This window comes from Haliaeetus albicilla, chromosome 2 (assembly GCF_947461875.1).
Source record: "Haliaeetus albicilla chromosome 2, bHalAlb1.1, whole genome shotgun sequence".
Classification (NCBI taxonomy): domain Eukaryota; kingdom Metazoa; phylum Chordata; class Aves; order Accipitriformes; family Accipitridae; genus Haliaeetus; species Haliaeetus albicilla.
Genome location: NC_091484.1, coordinates 70,133,466 through 70,153,286, shown reverse-complemented (window position 1 = coordinate 70,153,286; position 19,821 = coordinate 70,133,466). Strand labels below are relative to the sequence as shown.

At 37.2% G+C, this 19,821-nt stretch overlaps 1 protein-coding gene across 1 annotated transcript in view; it reads right to left on the bottom strand.

Annotated features, from left to right (window-relative positions):
- Nucleotides 1-19,821, bottom strand: part of PTPRN2 (protein tyrosine phosphatase receptor type N2) — a 664,689-nt gene that overhangs the window by 479,606 nt on the left and 165,262 nt on the right. Inside the window, 1 exon segment of the mRNA XM_069799855.1 lies at nucleotides 15,364-15,477. Coding sequence (XP_069655956.1) covers nucleotides 15,364-15,477 — 114 coding nt within the window.

Here is a 19,821-nt window from a genome sequence, read left to right as displayed (position 1 = left end):
CAGTGTCCTGCAGTGCAAAAATCAATATGCATGCTCCACCTGCTGCTCACTCTTTATTGCGCTGCTAAAGTTGCAGCATCTATGCAGGGTGATGTTGGATGTTTTGGAAATTCTTATAAAGAGTTATAAATGCTCTGACTCTTAGAAAAGGTTTCACTTGATTTCTGACATCATGCCTGATTTTCATACCTAGAATTACCTGTAAAAGCAACTCACCAACTTACCCAAGTACATTTTCAGAAGACATACAGTCAGCTAATCAGGTCTTTAAGTAGATACATTTCTGAAATTATTTATGCAGGTGAAAAACTTAAAAGAGAAATCAGGTGAAAAAAAAAATCTTAAAAAAAATAGATAAAATAAATAAAGAAAATCTATTACACTTATACCTTGTTCTTAATGCAAACACTGTCTATACCATTAGTCATTGGTAGCATAATAACAAAAAGTCATATTGATTTCATAATACGCTGCTTCCCGGAATTAATATTGTTATACTTCTGCAAGAAGTTTCATTTTAAAGGAAGAGCTTATTGACCTATTGCTCAGTCATCGATGTGGGAAACTAAGAGACTCTTAATTCTTACCCTTTGATCTCTCAAGCCCTAGATGGTTGTACCGTTATAAAACTCGGTCTGGAAAAGCTAGTTCACCCAAGCCTTTCAATGTGTTAGCACAAATCCTCAAGAAAATAAGAACATTTGTGGTTTTTTTCAGGCATGCTTTGCTTTCACAGTCCTAGACTTGTCCTTCCAAGTATTTTTCTTCTATTTTTTTGAATCCTTGAAAAAGAAAAATTAAAATAAAGAGAAACATCTCAAAATACTCCTGCATAACAAAATGTAGAAAATCAATGCCATTTCCTTCTCCGTATCACCCACTCTGAGCTGCAACTTGCTCGGTAAAACAGCAGGGAGGTGAAAGCCTCTAAAATGGCAGGTTTTACTATAAAAATGGATACTTTCAGTAGCCTTAGCAAAGAGTGACTAACATAGAAACAGATGGGTGCTGTATTTTGAAATTAATGAAATAGTACCAAATAAGGACATTCCAGATGTACTTTCTTTGTAAGAGGAAAAATATTGTAGTTTGACAATTCCAACAGATATGTTACCACAGCATTTGTGAAATTTATAAAGATACAATAGCTTTTTTTTTTTCCCCACAGAAGACAAATATTCTGAAAGATCCAAGTCAATCTACTGCATAGTTTCAAAGCATTGTTTTAAGGAAAATGGAAAATAATACTATGTGACATGGAGTCACTAGAAAATAAAAGACATGTAAACAGGTTTATCTTGTCCCTAGTTTAAAGAAAAGTGGCGAAATATAAAATAACAGAAATTTTAAGATCACAAGAATATTCTCAAGGCTAAAAGGTGAACCACCTTCCAGTGAAGGTAAGTTCATACCATCAGTTGTAGGCCAGGGCCCGTACCATGACCTGTCAAACTAAAGCTCAAGATAAACCCAGGATCTATATTAGCATGAGTTGCACAGAAAAGTTTATGCCGAAATAACACAGCAGGATTAGAAATTACCTGAGTGCCTGCTATTCAGCAAAGGTCAGAATTTGAGCACTGATTAGTTTATGCGGCTACACGGATAACTGATGAGTACCCAGAGGATTTCAGAAAAATAATTAAAATGTTTCAAGAGTACGGGCCAGGGCAAACTGCAGCAAAGTTGATTATTTTTTTTTTTTCAGTGACCCTGGCACTGGGAATTTGGAACTGTTTCTCAGGTTCTGTTCAGTCTGTATAAGACTATTAAAGCTGTACCAGAAGCTACTTATCCTTAAAGTACAACTTAATTCCTCTAAACACCTCTCCACAGGGCCTGGAACATGGCTGAATTTAAATATTGCGTTCAGTGAGACACAAAGGACAAAATTCACGTGACTAAATGAAAGAGCAGATGTAATCAGCCGTGGACTCCCTAGTCAGTGGAGAGCTAAGCAATACGGTCAGTGAAATCTAGGATATGATTTGCTTCATCCTGCAGTTGCCTGAAATTACACAGATGAATCGCACCCTGAAAGCGCCTGTTTCTCTACTGTTCGTAAAGAGAGCCCCAGTAGACAGAGGCTGTAGAGCTACAGCTGTGCGAGACAGACGCCATCCGCACAATCGGAGCACGCATTTTCAGTTCAGCAACAGCAGAGTCAACCCCAGGTGGCAAAGTGCTTGAAGCACCGTCTTGGCACTCACTGTCATTAAGAGTGGGATGGGACAGGGTGGGCGGAAAGTGAGGGTGGGGAGGATTAACAGTTTTGCAAATCTGCAACCCCTTAAATATTTCTTTGAGTCAAGATGGCCCCCCATAGAGCAAATGTAAGCCTGCTATCAACAAAGTTGCTAGGAGCAATCGAAATAACATCTCCATCCATATACTACGTGCTGGCATTACCAGAATGTGGATCACCTGCCTGCACGTTGAGCAAACTGGCATAAGGAAAAAGATCAACTTTCTTAAGAGGAGACAGTAGACTTGTGCTAGAGCTTTCTGTGATGATAAGCTGCTGGCCTAAGAAGAGATGAATGTCATCTCTTCCCGAAGTTCAAAGGGAAAAATTAGTCACAAGGAACTTAGGATGAGGTGAAGGGCAGCTTCCCAGACAGAAGAAAAGTGAAGAACAGACCAAGAGAGAGAAGGGCAAGGTCATGTGCAAGAAATAACAAAGAGATATTTGCACATGTTGTTAGGGCACCACTCCCTAGGAAGAAAAACAGAGTAGATTTTATAACCAATGAGCCACTAGTTTTAGAACCGATGTTTGTGTGTTCACATATTTTTATGTACTAATTTTGATACTGAGGTATGTCTTTAAGACAACCCAGTATGATGTCAGTAATGCTTTACTATCAATGCTTGACTGAGCCTTCAAATAATTTTTTTAGCACAGTTCAGGAAGGAAATCTGTTGGTTTCTAAAGCAGATGAATGCAATAGTAAAGATGAAACAATAAAATTATTCAGAAAGATTTCAGCAGAACACGTAAGTGACCGATTTATCTAAAATCTTACCGAAACATGAAGTGGGATTTCTTATATACTAAGTGCTAAAGTTGAGCACTTAATTAGACTGCCAAATCTAGGAGGACCAGAAGTAGATTAAACTTTGGATACTTATACATAGTGATCAGACACTGCAGTGCAAAGGAAAGATTAGATGATCATAACTAATCTAAGTTTTAATTAAAATTTAAAAGCAGACAGGTTTTGCACTGGCCACAAGGGAGAAAAAGCTGAGTTCCACTGAGATGGGTTGAAGCATATTTTTCTCGTTTCTGAATTGAATTTGGTCTCCAGTCTTTCTAATGTTATTCTCAGCTTAAAGAAAATTCTCCCATTTTAAGCAACTCACACTGAGGGCCACATGTCATTTTTATTTATTGACTGGTGAAATTACCTCACAGGTTAATAAGATGGTAGTAAGAAGTTTTCAGTGTCGATGAACATTTAGTTTTAAATTTAAATATAGTGTATTGCTTTCTGAGCATTCACTGCCCTCTGCTCAATCCTGCAGGCAGTGTCCCAACAAAGTTCAGTTCAGTGGAAAGACAGGGAAGAATATTTTATCATTGTCTCTCCCACATATATGCAAACACATGCTAATGCCCAATTCTGCAGAGTTTCCAGTAAAGATTGGTGGTAATGTCGGAGCTATAACTCAAAACATAAGACAATGCATTTTCCTTCCTATGTAAGGCTGATTGACTTATTCATTATGATTTCATTAGGGGTGAGTTTAACCCTTCTTCTATTTATAAATTGTTTCCAATTCATTTCTGACTTCTGTAAAAGTATTCATTATTCATAAATATTTTATGAAGTGTTTAGGTGAACAATTTTAAACTTAATGAATTTTTTAATCTCTGTTTCTTTTTCCACTGGGAGTTACTGGCCCAAGTCACATAGAACTGACCTTAGCAAATACTTTCAGTGCATGGTGATACTCATTAAAGCTAGTATATGTAGAGTTTTTTCTGAAATGAGGATAAACATAAGAAGCCTATCAGGTTAGAAATTTAGGATTACCAAGTATTGTTTGAAGAATCGAAGTATTATTCTTCAAAGAGGAAAAGTCCAAACCTTTAATTTTTTTCCTTTTTCAGAAGAAAAACTACAGCAGCTACCAGGAGGAGATTGAGGGGAAGAGGCCCAGAAGGTCACTTAGCACAAGCATATTGCACCAACCCTCCTCCTAGATAAGAAGAGGTTGCTGCTACTCCACGAACGTGCTGTTTGGAAAAAGAGCTTGTGGGAGCAGCAAGCAACCTGGAGGAGATGGATGGGTTAGGAGTCTGACAGTGGAGATGCTGTCCAGCAACTACCCCAGAGAAAAATGATGCAAAAATTCAGGAGGGCTCCATATGCTGAGTGACCAGCTCAGGTCTGTGCACAGGAACAAACTGCCAGCGTGATGCTTCCGTGCAGGGACGAGGGCAAGTGAGTAACGGCAGGGAGGCCCCGCAGAGGCAGGGAAGCGCTGTGCTTCCAGCTAACATTTGGGGGGCAGAAAAAGTAGGAGATGAAAGAAGGTGTCTTTTTGGTTTGGAACTACCTCTTGCTTATATATTTATACTGCTGCTCAAATGGGAAAGCGGGAATTTTACAGAGAACAGACCTATCTCATGAAGAGTTGCAAAGAGAAAAGGTATGTGGCTGAACAAAATAACTGACCTTTTGATCATGCAGAGTTTTGATTTATGGGGGATTTTTTTACATTGTTTTGCAGTATTGGCTAGTATTAAATCCCTCTAACATCTTAAATGTGACTATTAGCTGGATACCTCCTAAAACTTAATAACAATGAACAGAATAAAAAGCTTGATGTTTGATGCTATTTTGAATGTTACTAACTATAACAGTATCAGAAATTAACATAGTTTGGCTAGAGCCTATGTGGAAAGACCTGAAACTCATCAAACTATTTGAAAAAGCTGAGCTGGAGTGCTAGAGTCTTTTCATGTGCTTACTCTTCCGCTACTAAGGAAGGGATAGAGGAGGGGAAGAAAGCATCTGTACCAAATGCATAAGCAACTCTCAGAACAATGGAGAAAAATAATGCTCCCCAACTTAGTACTTACTTTAATTCAAAGAATAGTTTATGAAAGAGGTAATGTGGCCCAAGTAGTGCCTCTTGGCTTGATTTCCTGGCATACTAAAAAATAATAAAATAGAAGTGATTCTACTAGCCCATATTGGGCTACAGTAGGAGAATAAGCAGCAGTTCAAAGGAGGGTATTACACCCCTCTACTCAGCAGCAGGATGGCCACATCTAGATTACTGTGTCCATTTTTTGACCCAATTTCTTGAACGGGGGTTCAGTAAAGAAATTGAGACACTGGAGGAAGTCCAACAGAGGGTTACCAAGCTGATTGAATCACATGATCAGTAAGAAGAGATGGCACAGGAGCTGCTTTTGTATTGTGAAGAAGTGGCTATTGGGTGGACCTTAGCCACCACCAATGCAGCCTACAGCAGCATAGAGGGTATTTGAAAAGACAACAGAGACAAATTCTTCCTACTTTTGGCTGATAATAAAACAAGGGACAAAAGCTGCAAGTTGTAGTTTGGAAGGATTAGTTTGGACATGGCAAGAAACTCTTCTCTCAGGAGCTAGCCAAACAGGTCAAACTTGGGGTAAAACACAAAGTGCTTTAAAATCCCATTCCTTGGAAGTTTCCAAGACTCAAGTAAGCAATCTGATATACTTTCCAGTTGCCCTGCTTTTAGCCAGAGACTGAACTAGATAACCTCCAGAAGTCCATCTAACCAGCGCTTCTGTGATTCCTCTAAACACTTCCATTTATTTAACATTAATTATTTGACCTGTAGTTAAACCTTTCACGTAAGGACAACACTAAAGGAAATTATACAGTAACATAACCTAGTAATTTCTCAGAAAGTCTTTTTCACTATGGACAGATATGTAATATTGCATATTGGTCATTTACCATGAAGGTCATAAACTAACAGCTCTCAATGAGGACCAATGTGGAATTTAAAGTTTGTGAAAAATACCCTGCCAAAAGATCTCACCTTGCAAATATAGCAATAAATGGCAACATAATAGCTCCTTGAAGACAGAGGAAAAAAAATCTTTTGTAAAATATATATTGGTTGGAATATCTCAGCAAATACAAACTGCCTGGAAACTCAGAAAGTTGAGTAGCCAAGACATCAGACAAGCTGCAGTCAGTGTCAAGTTGTGCGGTTGATCTTGCACAGAAAGAGGTACGGGTCTCATCTGTGACTACGTGTGACCTTCCTTCCATTCCTTTACCTCCACAACTAACACAGACTTCTGTTCACCATGGTTGTTTCTTAACATTCAAGTACAGCAAAGATATTCCAATGTGTTACCAACCAGGCACTTACTGTGAGGAAAAAAAAAATAACACAAAACATGATTAAATAAAATCCAGTGATTATGGAATTAAATTCTTGGCTAAGGCTAACTACCTTTTATTATTTTTAGATTGTTTTATACTTTTAACATTTCAGTTGTGCCGTCAATTAAGTCAATCAGTGTGATAGTATCTATAAGGGTAAGTAGCCCTCTCAAGGGCCAGATCTGGGACACTCGGATGCAAATCAGTTGCTGCTTGTCAGCTGGCTAGAGCCTGATGGAGAAAAAAGCCCTACAGTCCCTCTCCCTCCACCCATTGCCTTTTTAGTCAGTTCCTTTTGTTATAAGAAAGGCTTGTCAGCACCCTGAGCCCATGCGTCTGGTACAATTCTCTCGGCTCAGAATAGCACCTATGCTATCCCCTTATACCACATGCTCTCCCCCTGCCTGATCTCACCCCCCCTGCACTTTTCTGCAGTATCTGTGACTCCTCTCCATGTGTCTCAGATAGTCTTTTTGGCCTGTCAGCTGGGTAAACCACAGGCTGGGTATGAACAGCTCCAAAAAACAGAAATAATGCATTGGCTGTAACATACATATGCAAGAGTCAGCTGCTTCTAAACAAACGGGTAACAGCTGATTTTAGGCCAGCAGTGACACTAATGCCCCTTTTGCTCCCCTGCATAGCTCGTGATTTGCCAGAAAAGCATTTCATGATATTTATTACAACATGCAAAGCTCAAGTCTGGTCAAATAATATTAAAACTGGGCACAGATGAAAAACTACTAGAAGGGAGAGTGATAGGGGGACAGAGAGTGCTTCCATGTCTAACAGCACTTTTTTATCAGACAAAGAAAAAAGTAATAGAATAGCAAGTATGAAGGGGCATTTAAAGACTCAGCACAGCTTCCTAGGAATGTATCAAACAACTAGCGGATGCTCAGACAGGAATTTTGCCTCTTCACAGAAGCAAGCGGAGCTACAAAAAACTAAAAGGAACAAAAAAGGTAAGCTTCTAAATTATTGCAGGCTCAGCAGCCTTACACTTTCTTTCCGAGTCAGAGGTTTTGCATTGTAGGGTAGCTTGGAGGTAAAATAAGGAAAAGAAAATCACTTATCTGACTATGCTAAAGAAATGTGAAAATACTGCATTCAAAAAAAACCCCCACAACTCCCAAAATGGGGTAAAGAATAAAAAAAGTAGTTTAATAGCTATATATTTGACATATGCTAAGTCAAAGAGAGGAAAAATATTCAAAGTTTTCCTAAAAGACTGGAGATACTTTAGTTAAATATGCAGAGCAGGTCTGTGCAGTGCTTAATTAGAAACCAGATAGCAATAGGAATAAAAGACTAAAAATGGAGGGAAAGTCCTTTTTGCAATTTTAAGACTCTGAGAAGCTGCGAAAGAAAAACTGAGCAATGGACAAGTGTTGGAGGGAAAGTACGATTTCATTATCATGAACTGCACTGCCTATCTGTGACCATACACACATGTACAGGCAAAACAAAACAGAAGGAGCAACTTGCAAAATACAGTGAGTATATGCTAAGAATCAGTATGAAAGAAAACAAAAGTGGAATTAAAAAAGATATTTAAGAAGTATTCTGCCAAAGCCATAAGAATGAAAACATCTTACACCAAAAAAATGTATATATATTCTGTATAGCAAAGGGAAAAAAGAACTTTTGTGGGAAATCATACTGATTACTAAAACAAAGTAAAATTTGAGTCATACTATGGTGTATTGTGAGGGACACGATCTACCTATTGAGGTTTTGTGTGAACAAGATTAAAATAATGATTTTGAAAAAGTAAGCCTAAATGTTTCAGAATTTAGAGTACCTATTATAAAGCTAAAAATGTCAAACGCTAGGTGTCCTTAAGAGATAACTTAAAAGAATGTGAGGCCACATAGAGATAAAAGCTGTAGAAAAGGAAATGCAATTAATGTAGAAATAGAAAAGGAAAACAAATTCCTTAGTAATAAACAAATAAGGAAGAAAACACTGGTAGTGCAGTGATAAAAAAGTCTTCTGTTGAATACGTGAATGCGTTATAATTATAGATTAATTGTACAAAATGGTATAATTAGTTTGGTTATGCTGTATTGTTATTCACAGTCTCCAAAAGTAACATTATTAGAGAATACAGCAGCTAAAGAGGTAATCTCATGCTTGAATTGATATTTGCTGACATTCCAAGTGTGGGAACAACTGATAATGAACTGCAATTTGATTGCTGCAGTTTCAAGTGTGTTTTAAAAACATATTATGTACCCATATCACTTCAAGCCCGGTATATGCCCAGTCCAGTAGTCCTGTGGAAGGTGTTAATTTTTTAAAGAATGATCTAAGAAAATAAGAATGAAGTTCAGAGCCACATGTGACTTCATTAACAGGGCAGCATGTTAATGAATAACCCAAATACGAAGACTTTCTGCTGCTGAGCTGTTGCTCAGTCTAATGCTGAGAACAAGGCCATCCAGAGGAAGCCTGGCGAGCTTGCGCAGTGAAGTCCAACAGGAACAAGAAGAAACTTCTTTAGCTTCTTCCACAGAAGGAGGAAACGAGACTGTCTCCAAGTTTCAAAGATCAGAAAGAGAACAAACTGTGCAAGAGCCAGCATACAGAGCTTAACGGAAAATGCTGAGCATTAAAGCAGAGGTTAAAATCCATGAGGTGCCACAGAGATCTTAAAAACAAAGGAGGCAAGGCAAGAACTGATTGACAGCCTTTGATATTTGCATTATATTATCACTAATTTCTATGTTTGCTTTGGAAGAAGAGCTGTAAAGTTATCTGGGCCACAAAGAATTTGATACATCCTGATCCCAGTCAGCAATTGTCGCTGCTAGTTGACAGAAACATGACACAAAGGAGACATGCAGACCTTTTCTCCTTTCTATCAAACATATTAGTTAATGTGTTATTTTATCAAAAACACAAGTAAAAGCTCTGATTGATCATTCTTTTTAAACAAAAGGAATATGATGCTATTGGGATGACATAAAAGCAATATTCAAATGATGTGAAATTGGAAAGCTTTACACAACAGTGCTATGAATGCAGATAAAACTATATATATATAAAAAAGGTTTCTTCTTTACTTTCTAATATCTTTCCCACAATACACAGAATCTGCTTTGCTCCTATAATAAATTTTTGGAATGCCAATACTTTCTTCATAAATACCAATTTCCTGAAAACATTTTTCACAAATGTCTTATATGGCAAAGAGCAAGTCAATGCCATATCAGACTATGTCTGGTAAGCAGAGCAGCCACACAAGGAACCAAATAGGAAAAAAAAAAAAAAAAAAAAAATCTATATTTTTTAATTCTGTGCTATGCAACATACAGGTGTGCCAAAAAGGATTTCAAAGTGTATTCTTTTTGCTGCTTTATAAATAAATCTTTTTGGTTTTTTCTGAAACTCATTCCTAGTTTTCTGAAGTTCTGTTTAGGTCTTTGAAGACCAAAAAATATCAGTGGTGCTTTAGCACTTAACAAGGGCAGGAATTTTTTGCAACCTTTTCAGTGCATTATTGTCCATTGAGCCAAAGAGTTAAGGCAGCGTGACAGTGATACCGGGAGAAGGTAAATATGTCCAGTCCCAGCTGAGTTCCTCCAGTGTAGCATGTCATGGGGTTTATGCTTCAATTCCTGGCATCAGGAGCCATCTAGGAAAAGAATTTGCTCCGTACACAGATGTCTGAAGCAAGCTGATGCCCAGGAAATTTGATGTAAATGCACTGCTCTTTTCAAGTAAAACTTACTTTTTTTTTTTCCTGAAGGCCACAGGAACAGTTTGCCTTCTTTTATATCAATATTTAAATTTAAAGAAAAACCTGCTTTCTTCTACCTCTCCTGGTTTCATCTTTCTATATACCTCCATAATGATGTGATAATCACCTTGCAAATGTGTGCAACAACTGCATTATTCCTTTTAAGTTTATTTCAAAACTGAGCCTATAAAGGTTCACTTTCAAGTCCGTTACCTTCCTTGCAGTAACAAATGATACTTTGCCTTGAAAAATAGTCCTGACTGAAACATTTAGCAACCCTTTCGTAATTCACAAGCTGCATGTGACAAGTCACATTCATTTCAATTTTCAAGTTAACAGATTGTAAATCATTTTAGTTTTTAAAACAAATTTGCTGTAAGAATATAATATTATTTGTAGCGAAGTTATATTAATCACCTTACACTTAACTAGTTAGAATTAATTCAGCACAAGTATTTTTTTCTCCTGCTCAAGAGCTTCCTGGGTTGCAAAGAAAATAAACAAGAGGAAAAAAGTGCTATTTTTTTCAAATAGTCTGTAAGTCTGTTGCCTTTTTCCACAGCCCATGAGCCTCTCCAGAATATCTTGCTGACTTGCTAAATGAATTTAAAAGCGTATCCTACTCTTTTTGGTTCTCTTAATAATACTGTTGATATTTGAATATCTTAAGCAAGACTTCCTTCATAACAGTGTGAAAGAAATCGCTTTCCCTGAAAATAAAGTTTTGAACAAGAAGGGGTTATAGCAAAGATTAAGTAGCAACAAGCGTACTCAGGAATCATTATTAATGACTCCAACTTACATAAACAAACCAAAAAACATTTATCAGATTTGTTTTTTAAGTAGTCGTGCTGCACGGTTCCTGCAGTAAAGTGATAACAGCCGTAATTTAGTTAAAACTTAAGTAAAACAGAAGACAGAAGCTAAACTACTGATTATTAGTCTACCATGCTTTGTTTTTACAACACAGTGTCCTGTTGAACTGTGCTAGAAACAGTGTCCACAGGGCATACAGCAAACACAAAAATAGAACTTCTACCTCAGGAGAACTCTATGCCACCAAGCACATAATGCTGAGAAGGTACAAATGCTGCAAAATGCTTGAACTTTCCTTACTTTTTTTCAATAAACAGGCACAGTGGCCACTCGCAGAGGCAGAATCATAAGTGAGGTGGCCACTTGTTGTGACGCTGAGCAAATACCCTTGTTCTGATGTCTTTAAGGAAGTGTGTCCTCCAGGCTCCATCTCTGACCTCTTTAGTCAAGTAATGGTCATCGCTATGGCAGCTGCGTTTTCACAGAGTTAGTACCATGTTATGTTCTCAGCTAGACTGAATCACTGGTTAGAAACTATTCTATGAAATAAATTGAAATCCCTCCTGGAGTAAGCAAGTCAAGAAATACTACTGTTCTCTTTTATTATTGCTTATGCTGATATTTCAAGTACCATTTATGCATTCATGCTTGAGTTATAATGTACCATGATTAGTCCTCCTATCTCATTTTCCATGCTCCTAATCTTATAGGTCAACCATCAGTGTGAAACTTCCCACAATCTTAGTGATGCAATCACTTTGCCTTTGCAGTAATATTGCTGGAACAAGAAGAAAACAAAACATTTTATAATCTATTTAATTCATTAAAGTAAAAAAAAAAAAAAAAAAAAAAAGAAAAGTATTCTGTGCATTTTAGCTCAAACAGGGAAGTGCATAGATAATTTACCGTTCTTGGTATAGTCCAAGAAGTATCTTCTCCCAAGTTGGACAAAAGGACACAGAAGTCCAACCATAGGGATAAGTATTTCCATTTCCTTCAGGCACTACTCATTCACCCTGCTGTGTTGACGCTTCCTTCATTTGCCTTTACCAATGATTTAGTCCTATCTAAACAGCATCCTTTTGATTGTCCTGTTTATCAGACAATGAGAAATGTTTCAACTCCTCATAAATTATAAATCATAGTACTACCAACTTCAGAAAGTGATTCATCACTTTTCAGCAACTGTGAGAAGGGCTTTTCCCATATAGACAGTCACATTTATAAAACCTGAATCTTCAGAAAAATCTTCTTCATGAAGGGTATTTTGAAAGATTTGACTGACTCAAAGACAGCGTGAGTGAAAATGCCATGAACAAAGGTATTTGAATGCTAACAGATCATTTCTTTGTGGGAAACTATCTAATATTCCAAGGCATTCATTTCTATCATCAATCTACTAGTAGACAGTGTAGGCAAAGATAGACTTAATGTGTAAAGAAGACATAAAAACTGCATCATTATGAAATCTGAATTCAATTTTAGTCAAAGTCCTTTATTAAACAGATTATCATCAGGTGTGCCACTCATCTAAGCCTCTGTCCTATGCTTCCCTATTGTAGTAAACATTTCGAGCTGGCAGAATCACAAATGATATTTGCTATTCATATCACATTGTCCTTTGTTTTATAGCACCTGACCATACAAGCTTCCATTTGGACCATGATTGAAATATAGGCATCACTTAGAAGTGATCAGCAAACAGGAAAGAAAGAGGATGTAAATTTTACAAGGCTTTCTATGGATTTTTATTTTTTTTATTAATTCTATGGAAATAGATGTCAACAGAGTATTGCTAGAAAAAAAAAAAAAAAAGAAGAGATTAGTAATATTGCAAGAAGACACCAGGAAGGAAACAAAAAAGAAAAACCAAGTCACGTTAGAAAAATAAATAAGTAAGAACCTAGAAAACCACTCAAGTTAATGACCTCCAAAATATCTGGTCCTGAACTGTATCTACATCCAATAAAAGTAGAAAGTGTTCAATACAGACATTACTAAAAGTTTTGCTTATCATGGGACCTACTATATAGTGTTCCAAGAGAAAATGGTCCTGCTGTTTACAAAAAGGAGAGAGCAGATGCTGTCCCCTATCCTTTCCAGGGAAAGTGGGCATCACCAAGTGGAGCTGGCCAGTACTTTTTGGAGAGGACAAGAAGAACAGGGTATCATATAGATATAGGAAGTAAGACCTCTGAAAAAAAGGAAGCCCTTTCTTGAAGTTACCTGGAACATGGAACATCTGTGTGGTCTTGACAATGTCTTGCTAACCTATACTGCAGAAATGGTCATGATGTTTTGCACACACTTTGCAGGAGAACAGTACTAACTGTGCAAGTGACCACCACAGCCAGAAAACACAACCTAAGGGCTGGATGTACTACATCTGATAGCACTAGCAAACAGCAGAGTCTTCTCTGAGCAATCTGCTGTCAGTAATACATTAAGCTGATAGCCCGTATTGATTCTAGTCCTTCCATATTTCTGTCCTCACCAAACACTTCAGAATTTGCTAAGGATACTGAGAGTAAAAAAAAGTAAAAAAAAAAAAAAAAAAGGTGATTTTATCACATCAATCATTTGAACAAAAGTGTTCTAGCATTCTATTATCTTTTACAGATATATTTAAGATTCTTTTCACTGGGATACCTACAGGCCACAAAAACTGCTTGCAAAACTTTTATATCAGTTCAAAGCATATACACATCTGTGTATGCACCTCTAAATGTCATGAGTAAGAAAAGATAAAAGCAAAAGTGCTTTCACTCTTCACCATGGTTTCAAGCTGTGTGTTCCTTGTCATTCTCTTGCTATGAAAAAGTATGAGACAAGTCCAAATTTCAGTGCCCAAGTTTCCTTAAAAGAAGCATACTGCAGTTTACTGCAACAGATACATCCAGGGAGCTGGGTTGCTGGTAACAGAGATCCTAGGAAGGGCTGGTTTATTGATCAGGGAAGCTCTTAGTAGGGGGAGGTCACATCAATTCCATTGAACCAACCAAAACCTTATGGTAGTCAGGGAGATGGAGACAGGTAAGCATCTTCTGAGGTGACCTAGGGTTTCCCATCAGCCTCTATATGTGCCCCTCTAGAAGGGCATGGGGCTCCTGCAGGCCTTTTACCTCCAACATTCCCGTGAAGGAAGCTTTACATAGGACTCATCACTGATATTCAGGCGATGTAAATGAGTGCTGGCTGTCCATGCAAGCATGATCAATTTAGATATCAATTTAGGTGTCTTAGTGCAAGGAATATGCCCCCCCCTTCTTCATTATATTCAAACAGAGAGCAGATACTAGCTTTTCCACTCATACAATGTTGCCCTGATTAAATAGTATTTTTCTAAGTTTGCTTGCATAACTTAGCCTTTAGAAAATGACAAGTGAAAGAGCCACAAGTACTATTCACACATAACTGTTAATCAGCCAGGAGTTACTACAATCGAGTTTTGCTGAGTTTGCTTCATTTGGATGGGCTGCTGGACAGGAAATAAATCCCTAGAAATTTTTTGAAACCTCTAAATCAGTGGTTTCCAAACTAGAAGTCCAGCCTCTAAGCATAGTCATGAACTTCGAAGAAATCAATTTTTTCTCCCAATTAAACTAGCATTATGCTAATACAGTATTACTAGTTTGTAATTGAGATTGTAACTAGAAAATATTTAGGAACAAACACGCACACAGATGATGCAATTGCAAAATTAACTGTTCCAACAATGTTCTTGGAACAATTTAGACTACAAAGATTTCTTGGTCCTGTGGCTGTCTACAGCAGAGGTTTCTTTCATGTATTAGTACCTAAAAAGTTTGTTCACCATACTGGCTTTCATTTTATCCAAGTTTTGATTTGTTAGTTCAAGTTATGCCATTCAGAAGCTAGAACGTCCTTTTTGGCTTTGGAAAAAGCACAGAGATTAACTTCAGAAAGCTGAATAAAAATTAAAAGGAACAGAGTAGATGCAGCTTGTAATGAAGTCAGAGCAGTTCTACTTATCTGAATTCATTAGAAAGTTAAGAACTCTTTCTAGCTAATTGGAAGTTTTGTTTTCTGCCCATGCACTCTGAAATATGCTGTGGTGCAAAAGTATACATGGCAAATTATTTTTCTTTCCCACTGATTTATTTATATGACACCAGCAATCACAGATGCTAAAATGTTATTGTATAGAGTGTCAGTCACAGACACGCACTATGTAGGGAGGAAGCACCTCTCCTGAAATTGCTTCACCAACTCCTTGTTGCAGATTCAGTGAGTCAGAAGGCTTTCTACTTTTATAAAGTCTGTACTACCAGGCCTGAAACACACTGCCTTCGAAAACTTCTGAAGACATCACCTCCGAGGGGGCACAAAATAATTGTAACCCCCAGTGTAACTAACCCTACTCCAGAATTTTTACTATACCTCTGTGTGAGAGCTTCTCCAGGATGATCCTTAGGCGCTGAAGAACAGGGGGTGAAATGTCATATTTATAGATGTCTATTACTGGCACTCGCTGACATCTCCCAAATATTCCATCTGCAGGAGAGAGAAAAAGAAAAGGAAAAATATACGTTCCGTTTTCTGAGAGGAAGAAATGCGTGATGAGATGCGCATTTCTAATGTATCCTAATTATATACTGAAGGAACCTTTTAAAAGACACATTAAAAAGCTATCAAAGGACTACTGAAGTCATGAGGCAGGGTATTTTCTATCAAAATAAATAAATACTGGAAAGAATATTAGTTGGAGGAAGATTCTACTGTACAAGTTATGCATACAGTTTATTTTATAAAGTCATTTCAGACTTCTGCTTCCCAAATCTTTTGATGTAAGACTTCTTTACTGACAATTCAGTGGGAAAAAAACCTTAATGTTCAGCGCCTACTATGTTGCAGATGAAAAGTGCAGCATCCAGAAATATAAATATTAATTTGCAAAAACTATGAGGATTTGCTGAAACATTTTTAATGCAGAAGCTGCGTGTTAGGCATTGGTAAATGAGAACTGAATCCGTAATGGCTAGTAAAGGCTCATTTCAAGAAGTACCCTCTAATGAATGCAATAAAAGAAAGCTGCTCACAGAACAATGAGATATTAATGTGGCCTAATTTATTTAGCTCCATTCCATTTGTCTAAAATGACAGACTCTTCTCATCAATGTCTTTTCAAATCACACCTTCTAATTAATTTAGCTTCTTATTAGTCTTTATTTAGAGAATTGTTCATTTTGAGACAAGCTTCCTGTGTATGTGTGGGAGGAACAGGGAGTTCAAACATTCAAATTACCTTTCTCTCTTTCATACAAAAGCCTAATTCAGAGCCTAGGTGCTTCACACACAATCTGACCATCTGCAATTCTAGGCCTCTGAGAAAGAAAGTGGTTTCATTTATTGTTCAAAACAGTTCTCTTCTATATAGTGATCCAAAGGAAGCAATTTAAATGCAACAAGTTTAATTAGCAAAATTTTCTACTCCAGTACTAGTTTTAACAGAGTAATTACTTCTGCTCTGATATTACATCTATGCTCAAAAAGGATAGCTACATCAGATTAGCAGAAAATAACGGTAAGTATTAATTTGCAAACGTCCATTACTTTCTCTGCTACTTCACAGAGCTAAAAGACTACAAATGGGAACTACTGGCCCAGCTGTTCACTAAACACAAATAATGGCATAAAAGAAAATAAACCAATCCAGGATACAGAAAAAGGGCATTATTAGCCTTCACTGTTAAACACAAATACCTCATTGAAATTAGCCAATTTTTTCTTTCTTCGCCTTTCCAATCCTCCTGTCACTTACAACTGCCAAATTAAGTTAATCCAAATTAAAAACTTACCTCTGACTCTAATTTTGTTATTGGAAACTAGGTTTAATTTAGAAACCGCACATACAGATCTGCTTTGGTTTTCTGCCATATAATGTATAAAGCAGCCTAACAGCAGATTAAAATATTCATCTCCATTTAAAAACCTGTTGCACTGGAAATAAGCAAAGTATATAAATATTAGTCACTTGTAAATGGATGGATAACAGGAATAAATAAGGTCTTGATTCAGAAAGGGATAGAAGAACATTTCCGTGTTGGAGAACAAGATTGTTCAAAATGAAACATAACTTGAAATAGCTATTTCGGAATAGCACCATTACTGGTGACAAATAATTAGGACAAAATCTGTGTTTATATAAACAGCTAATATTCTGTGATTTTTTGAAGATAACATACCTTAAAGATAAATATAACTTTATTTTAGAGTCCAGAAGAGCATACACATTCAGCACGAATTAAAGTTTTTTTGTATTAAGTATCATTTAAAGATATCTCCATGGATGCAAAAGCTAATTCACACACAAACTCTAAAAGAGACCTAACTTTTCTTCCTAAAACCAGAGTTTTCAGAAACCTTTAGCCTACTGCCCTTGAATAGAACAAAACCTATTTAAATTCTAACATTAACAGTTAGTGCATGAGTCTGAGCTGCATTATACAATCTATCCCAAAACGCTGGGGCTGCTTAGGGAGAAACTGCAAGTTACTTTGGCTTTTGTACTTGAAATATGGGCATAATAAGCTTTGAAGAGGCTGCAATCACAAATAGTGCTCTGCTCTGCTAAATGCAGTACTAGGAGAGTGGAGAAGGAGTAGTATGCCCCAAGGAGCGGTTGGCAAATACCATCTCTAAACTACAGAGGGTCTTTATAGTGGGGATTACAGTTGGACTGGAGTTGTGCAAATAGTAGATTTCATAGTTCAGTTCAGTAGCTTTTTTTTAAAAAGTAGGAATTTTCCTAAGTTTTTCTATTTGTTTGGGGTTGGTTTGTTTGGGTTTTTTTTTTTTTTATTTGATTGTGAGGTTTCTGCGGCAAGATTTAAAACCTAAAAAATTAAACTGAGGTTGAGCGTTCAATTTTCAGGGTACCTTTTAACCAAACCTTCTTAAAATTACATAGATGGGGGGGGGTGGGAGGGGGGAAGGCAAGGGAGAGCCATTTTACAAAAAAAAAAATATTTGTAAAAGTTCCCCCTCTTTTTCTTCCCAAGAAATCTATTTGGCAGATGTGGCCCAAATTCAGAAATGGCTTTGGTCCAGCACAAACCTCATTTTCACTTAAGTTACAGCTAGTGTTTACAAACTGTCCAGCTTAGTCTGCCACGAACTACCCAAACCCACTGAGATCTTTACAGTGGGTAAATAGATAGTGCATCTTTCCAGACCAGCTGCACCCACCTCTGGCGCAGGGCGATGCGGGGCTGTTGCAGCGTGTTGGTGTCTGAGCACCCTGTCACGCACCCATTTGACCTCTAACAGCCTCTGACAAGCGAGCTGCCCAAAGTTGTCATGAAGCAAAAAGAAAAATGGAAAAGCTCCCAGATTTTACAGTAAATGTCATACAGCAGAGGAAGTTCAAAGCATGAGTGATGCTTTAATAACCACCATCCACTGCATGCCTGTAGCTGTTCAGAGTGTGTTCATACTGAACTTTGATTAAAATTGTATTCTGAGAAGGAACGTAATATGCAAAAGACATCTGCTCTTTACACATGCCCAGAATGAGGGAAGGCTGAGACAACTGATCAATATACACATATGGTTGCTATTAAAGTGCTATCATTTGCTAACCGTTAGCAAAAAGTAGTATCTGAAATTTCCATAGTAATATCTTACAAGTTATACTTAGACCTGGAAACATCTGCGTTAACAGCATGGTAATGTTGACTTTTACACGGCTTCTACGTTTGTTTCCAAAGAAGAGACTAAAACAGAAGAATAATATACCCAAGGAGACAGTGAGATGCTTCTTTATGTATTTGGCTATTTTGCTAATAGGTTTAATATTTGAGAAAAAATGCAAGCCTAAATTTTTACAAGCTGCTATTTAAAATTTTGAATTTCGACAACTATATATTACAAAGTTAGGTGCTAAGATCAAAAGACACAAATTTAACGTAACCCAGGTGCCCAATAAATCTCAAATAGTGGCAGATGAACCTCCTTTGTTAGAGACAACACCCTGAACTATGGAACATGTATTTACACTGAATATTTATCAACTTCCAGTGAAAAAATTACAACCGATAGATTAAACCTTGAACAAGTCAAAACACAAGTTCTGGAAAGGTGATTTTTGAGAGAAGTTTAGAAGCAAACGGAAAACTCCCATCTTAATTCATTATTATTGCCCATTTGCCAAGAATTGGTGGATATTTATGACCTCTATTACCTACTGAGGAAGGAAGCACCACGTTACGGTCATGACTGACATCTAGATACTGAATTATGTAAAAGGAGAGCACAAAAATCTCTACTTTGAAACAGTTTTGAAGAGTTGATTGCACCAGCATGTTCACTTGGTATGGCAGACAGGCATCACACGCTTAACAGGTACTAAAAAGTCTTTGGAAACTTGCACTGAGTGACCACCTTCACCCTGAAGGCAAGACTATTTGTGGGCAGCTGATTCATGAAATTCTTAGTGTTTCCTACAAAAAAAAAATCCCAGCATATAATAAGCTGTCCTTGGCTAGAGAAACATGTCCATCCTAGAACCACTAAGTATGGCTAATCTGACAATTGAAACTAAGATGTATACAAGACTTGGCACAGTTTTGAATAACCCCAGCAAAAAAAAGAATGAGTTCTTGTTGAGTGTATTTTGCTACTGAGCAAAGCTGTGAGGACTGGTAGAGACACTGGAGCTCGTCTGCAGGCTGATGAAAGCTTGATAGATGTAAATTAAAAGATTGTGTTCTGCAGTAATTAATTATTTAGATCTACATGCAGTGAAATTTTCACATGGCAGTGACAAGTGACCTTTGCAAAGGAGCCTTCGAGCAGATGCTTTGAAGCAACCCGGTTCTTCTGCTCTTCAAACTTCCT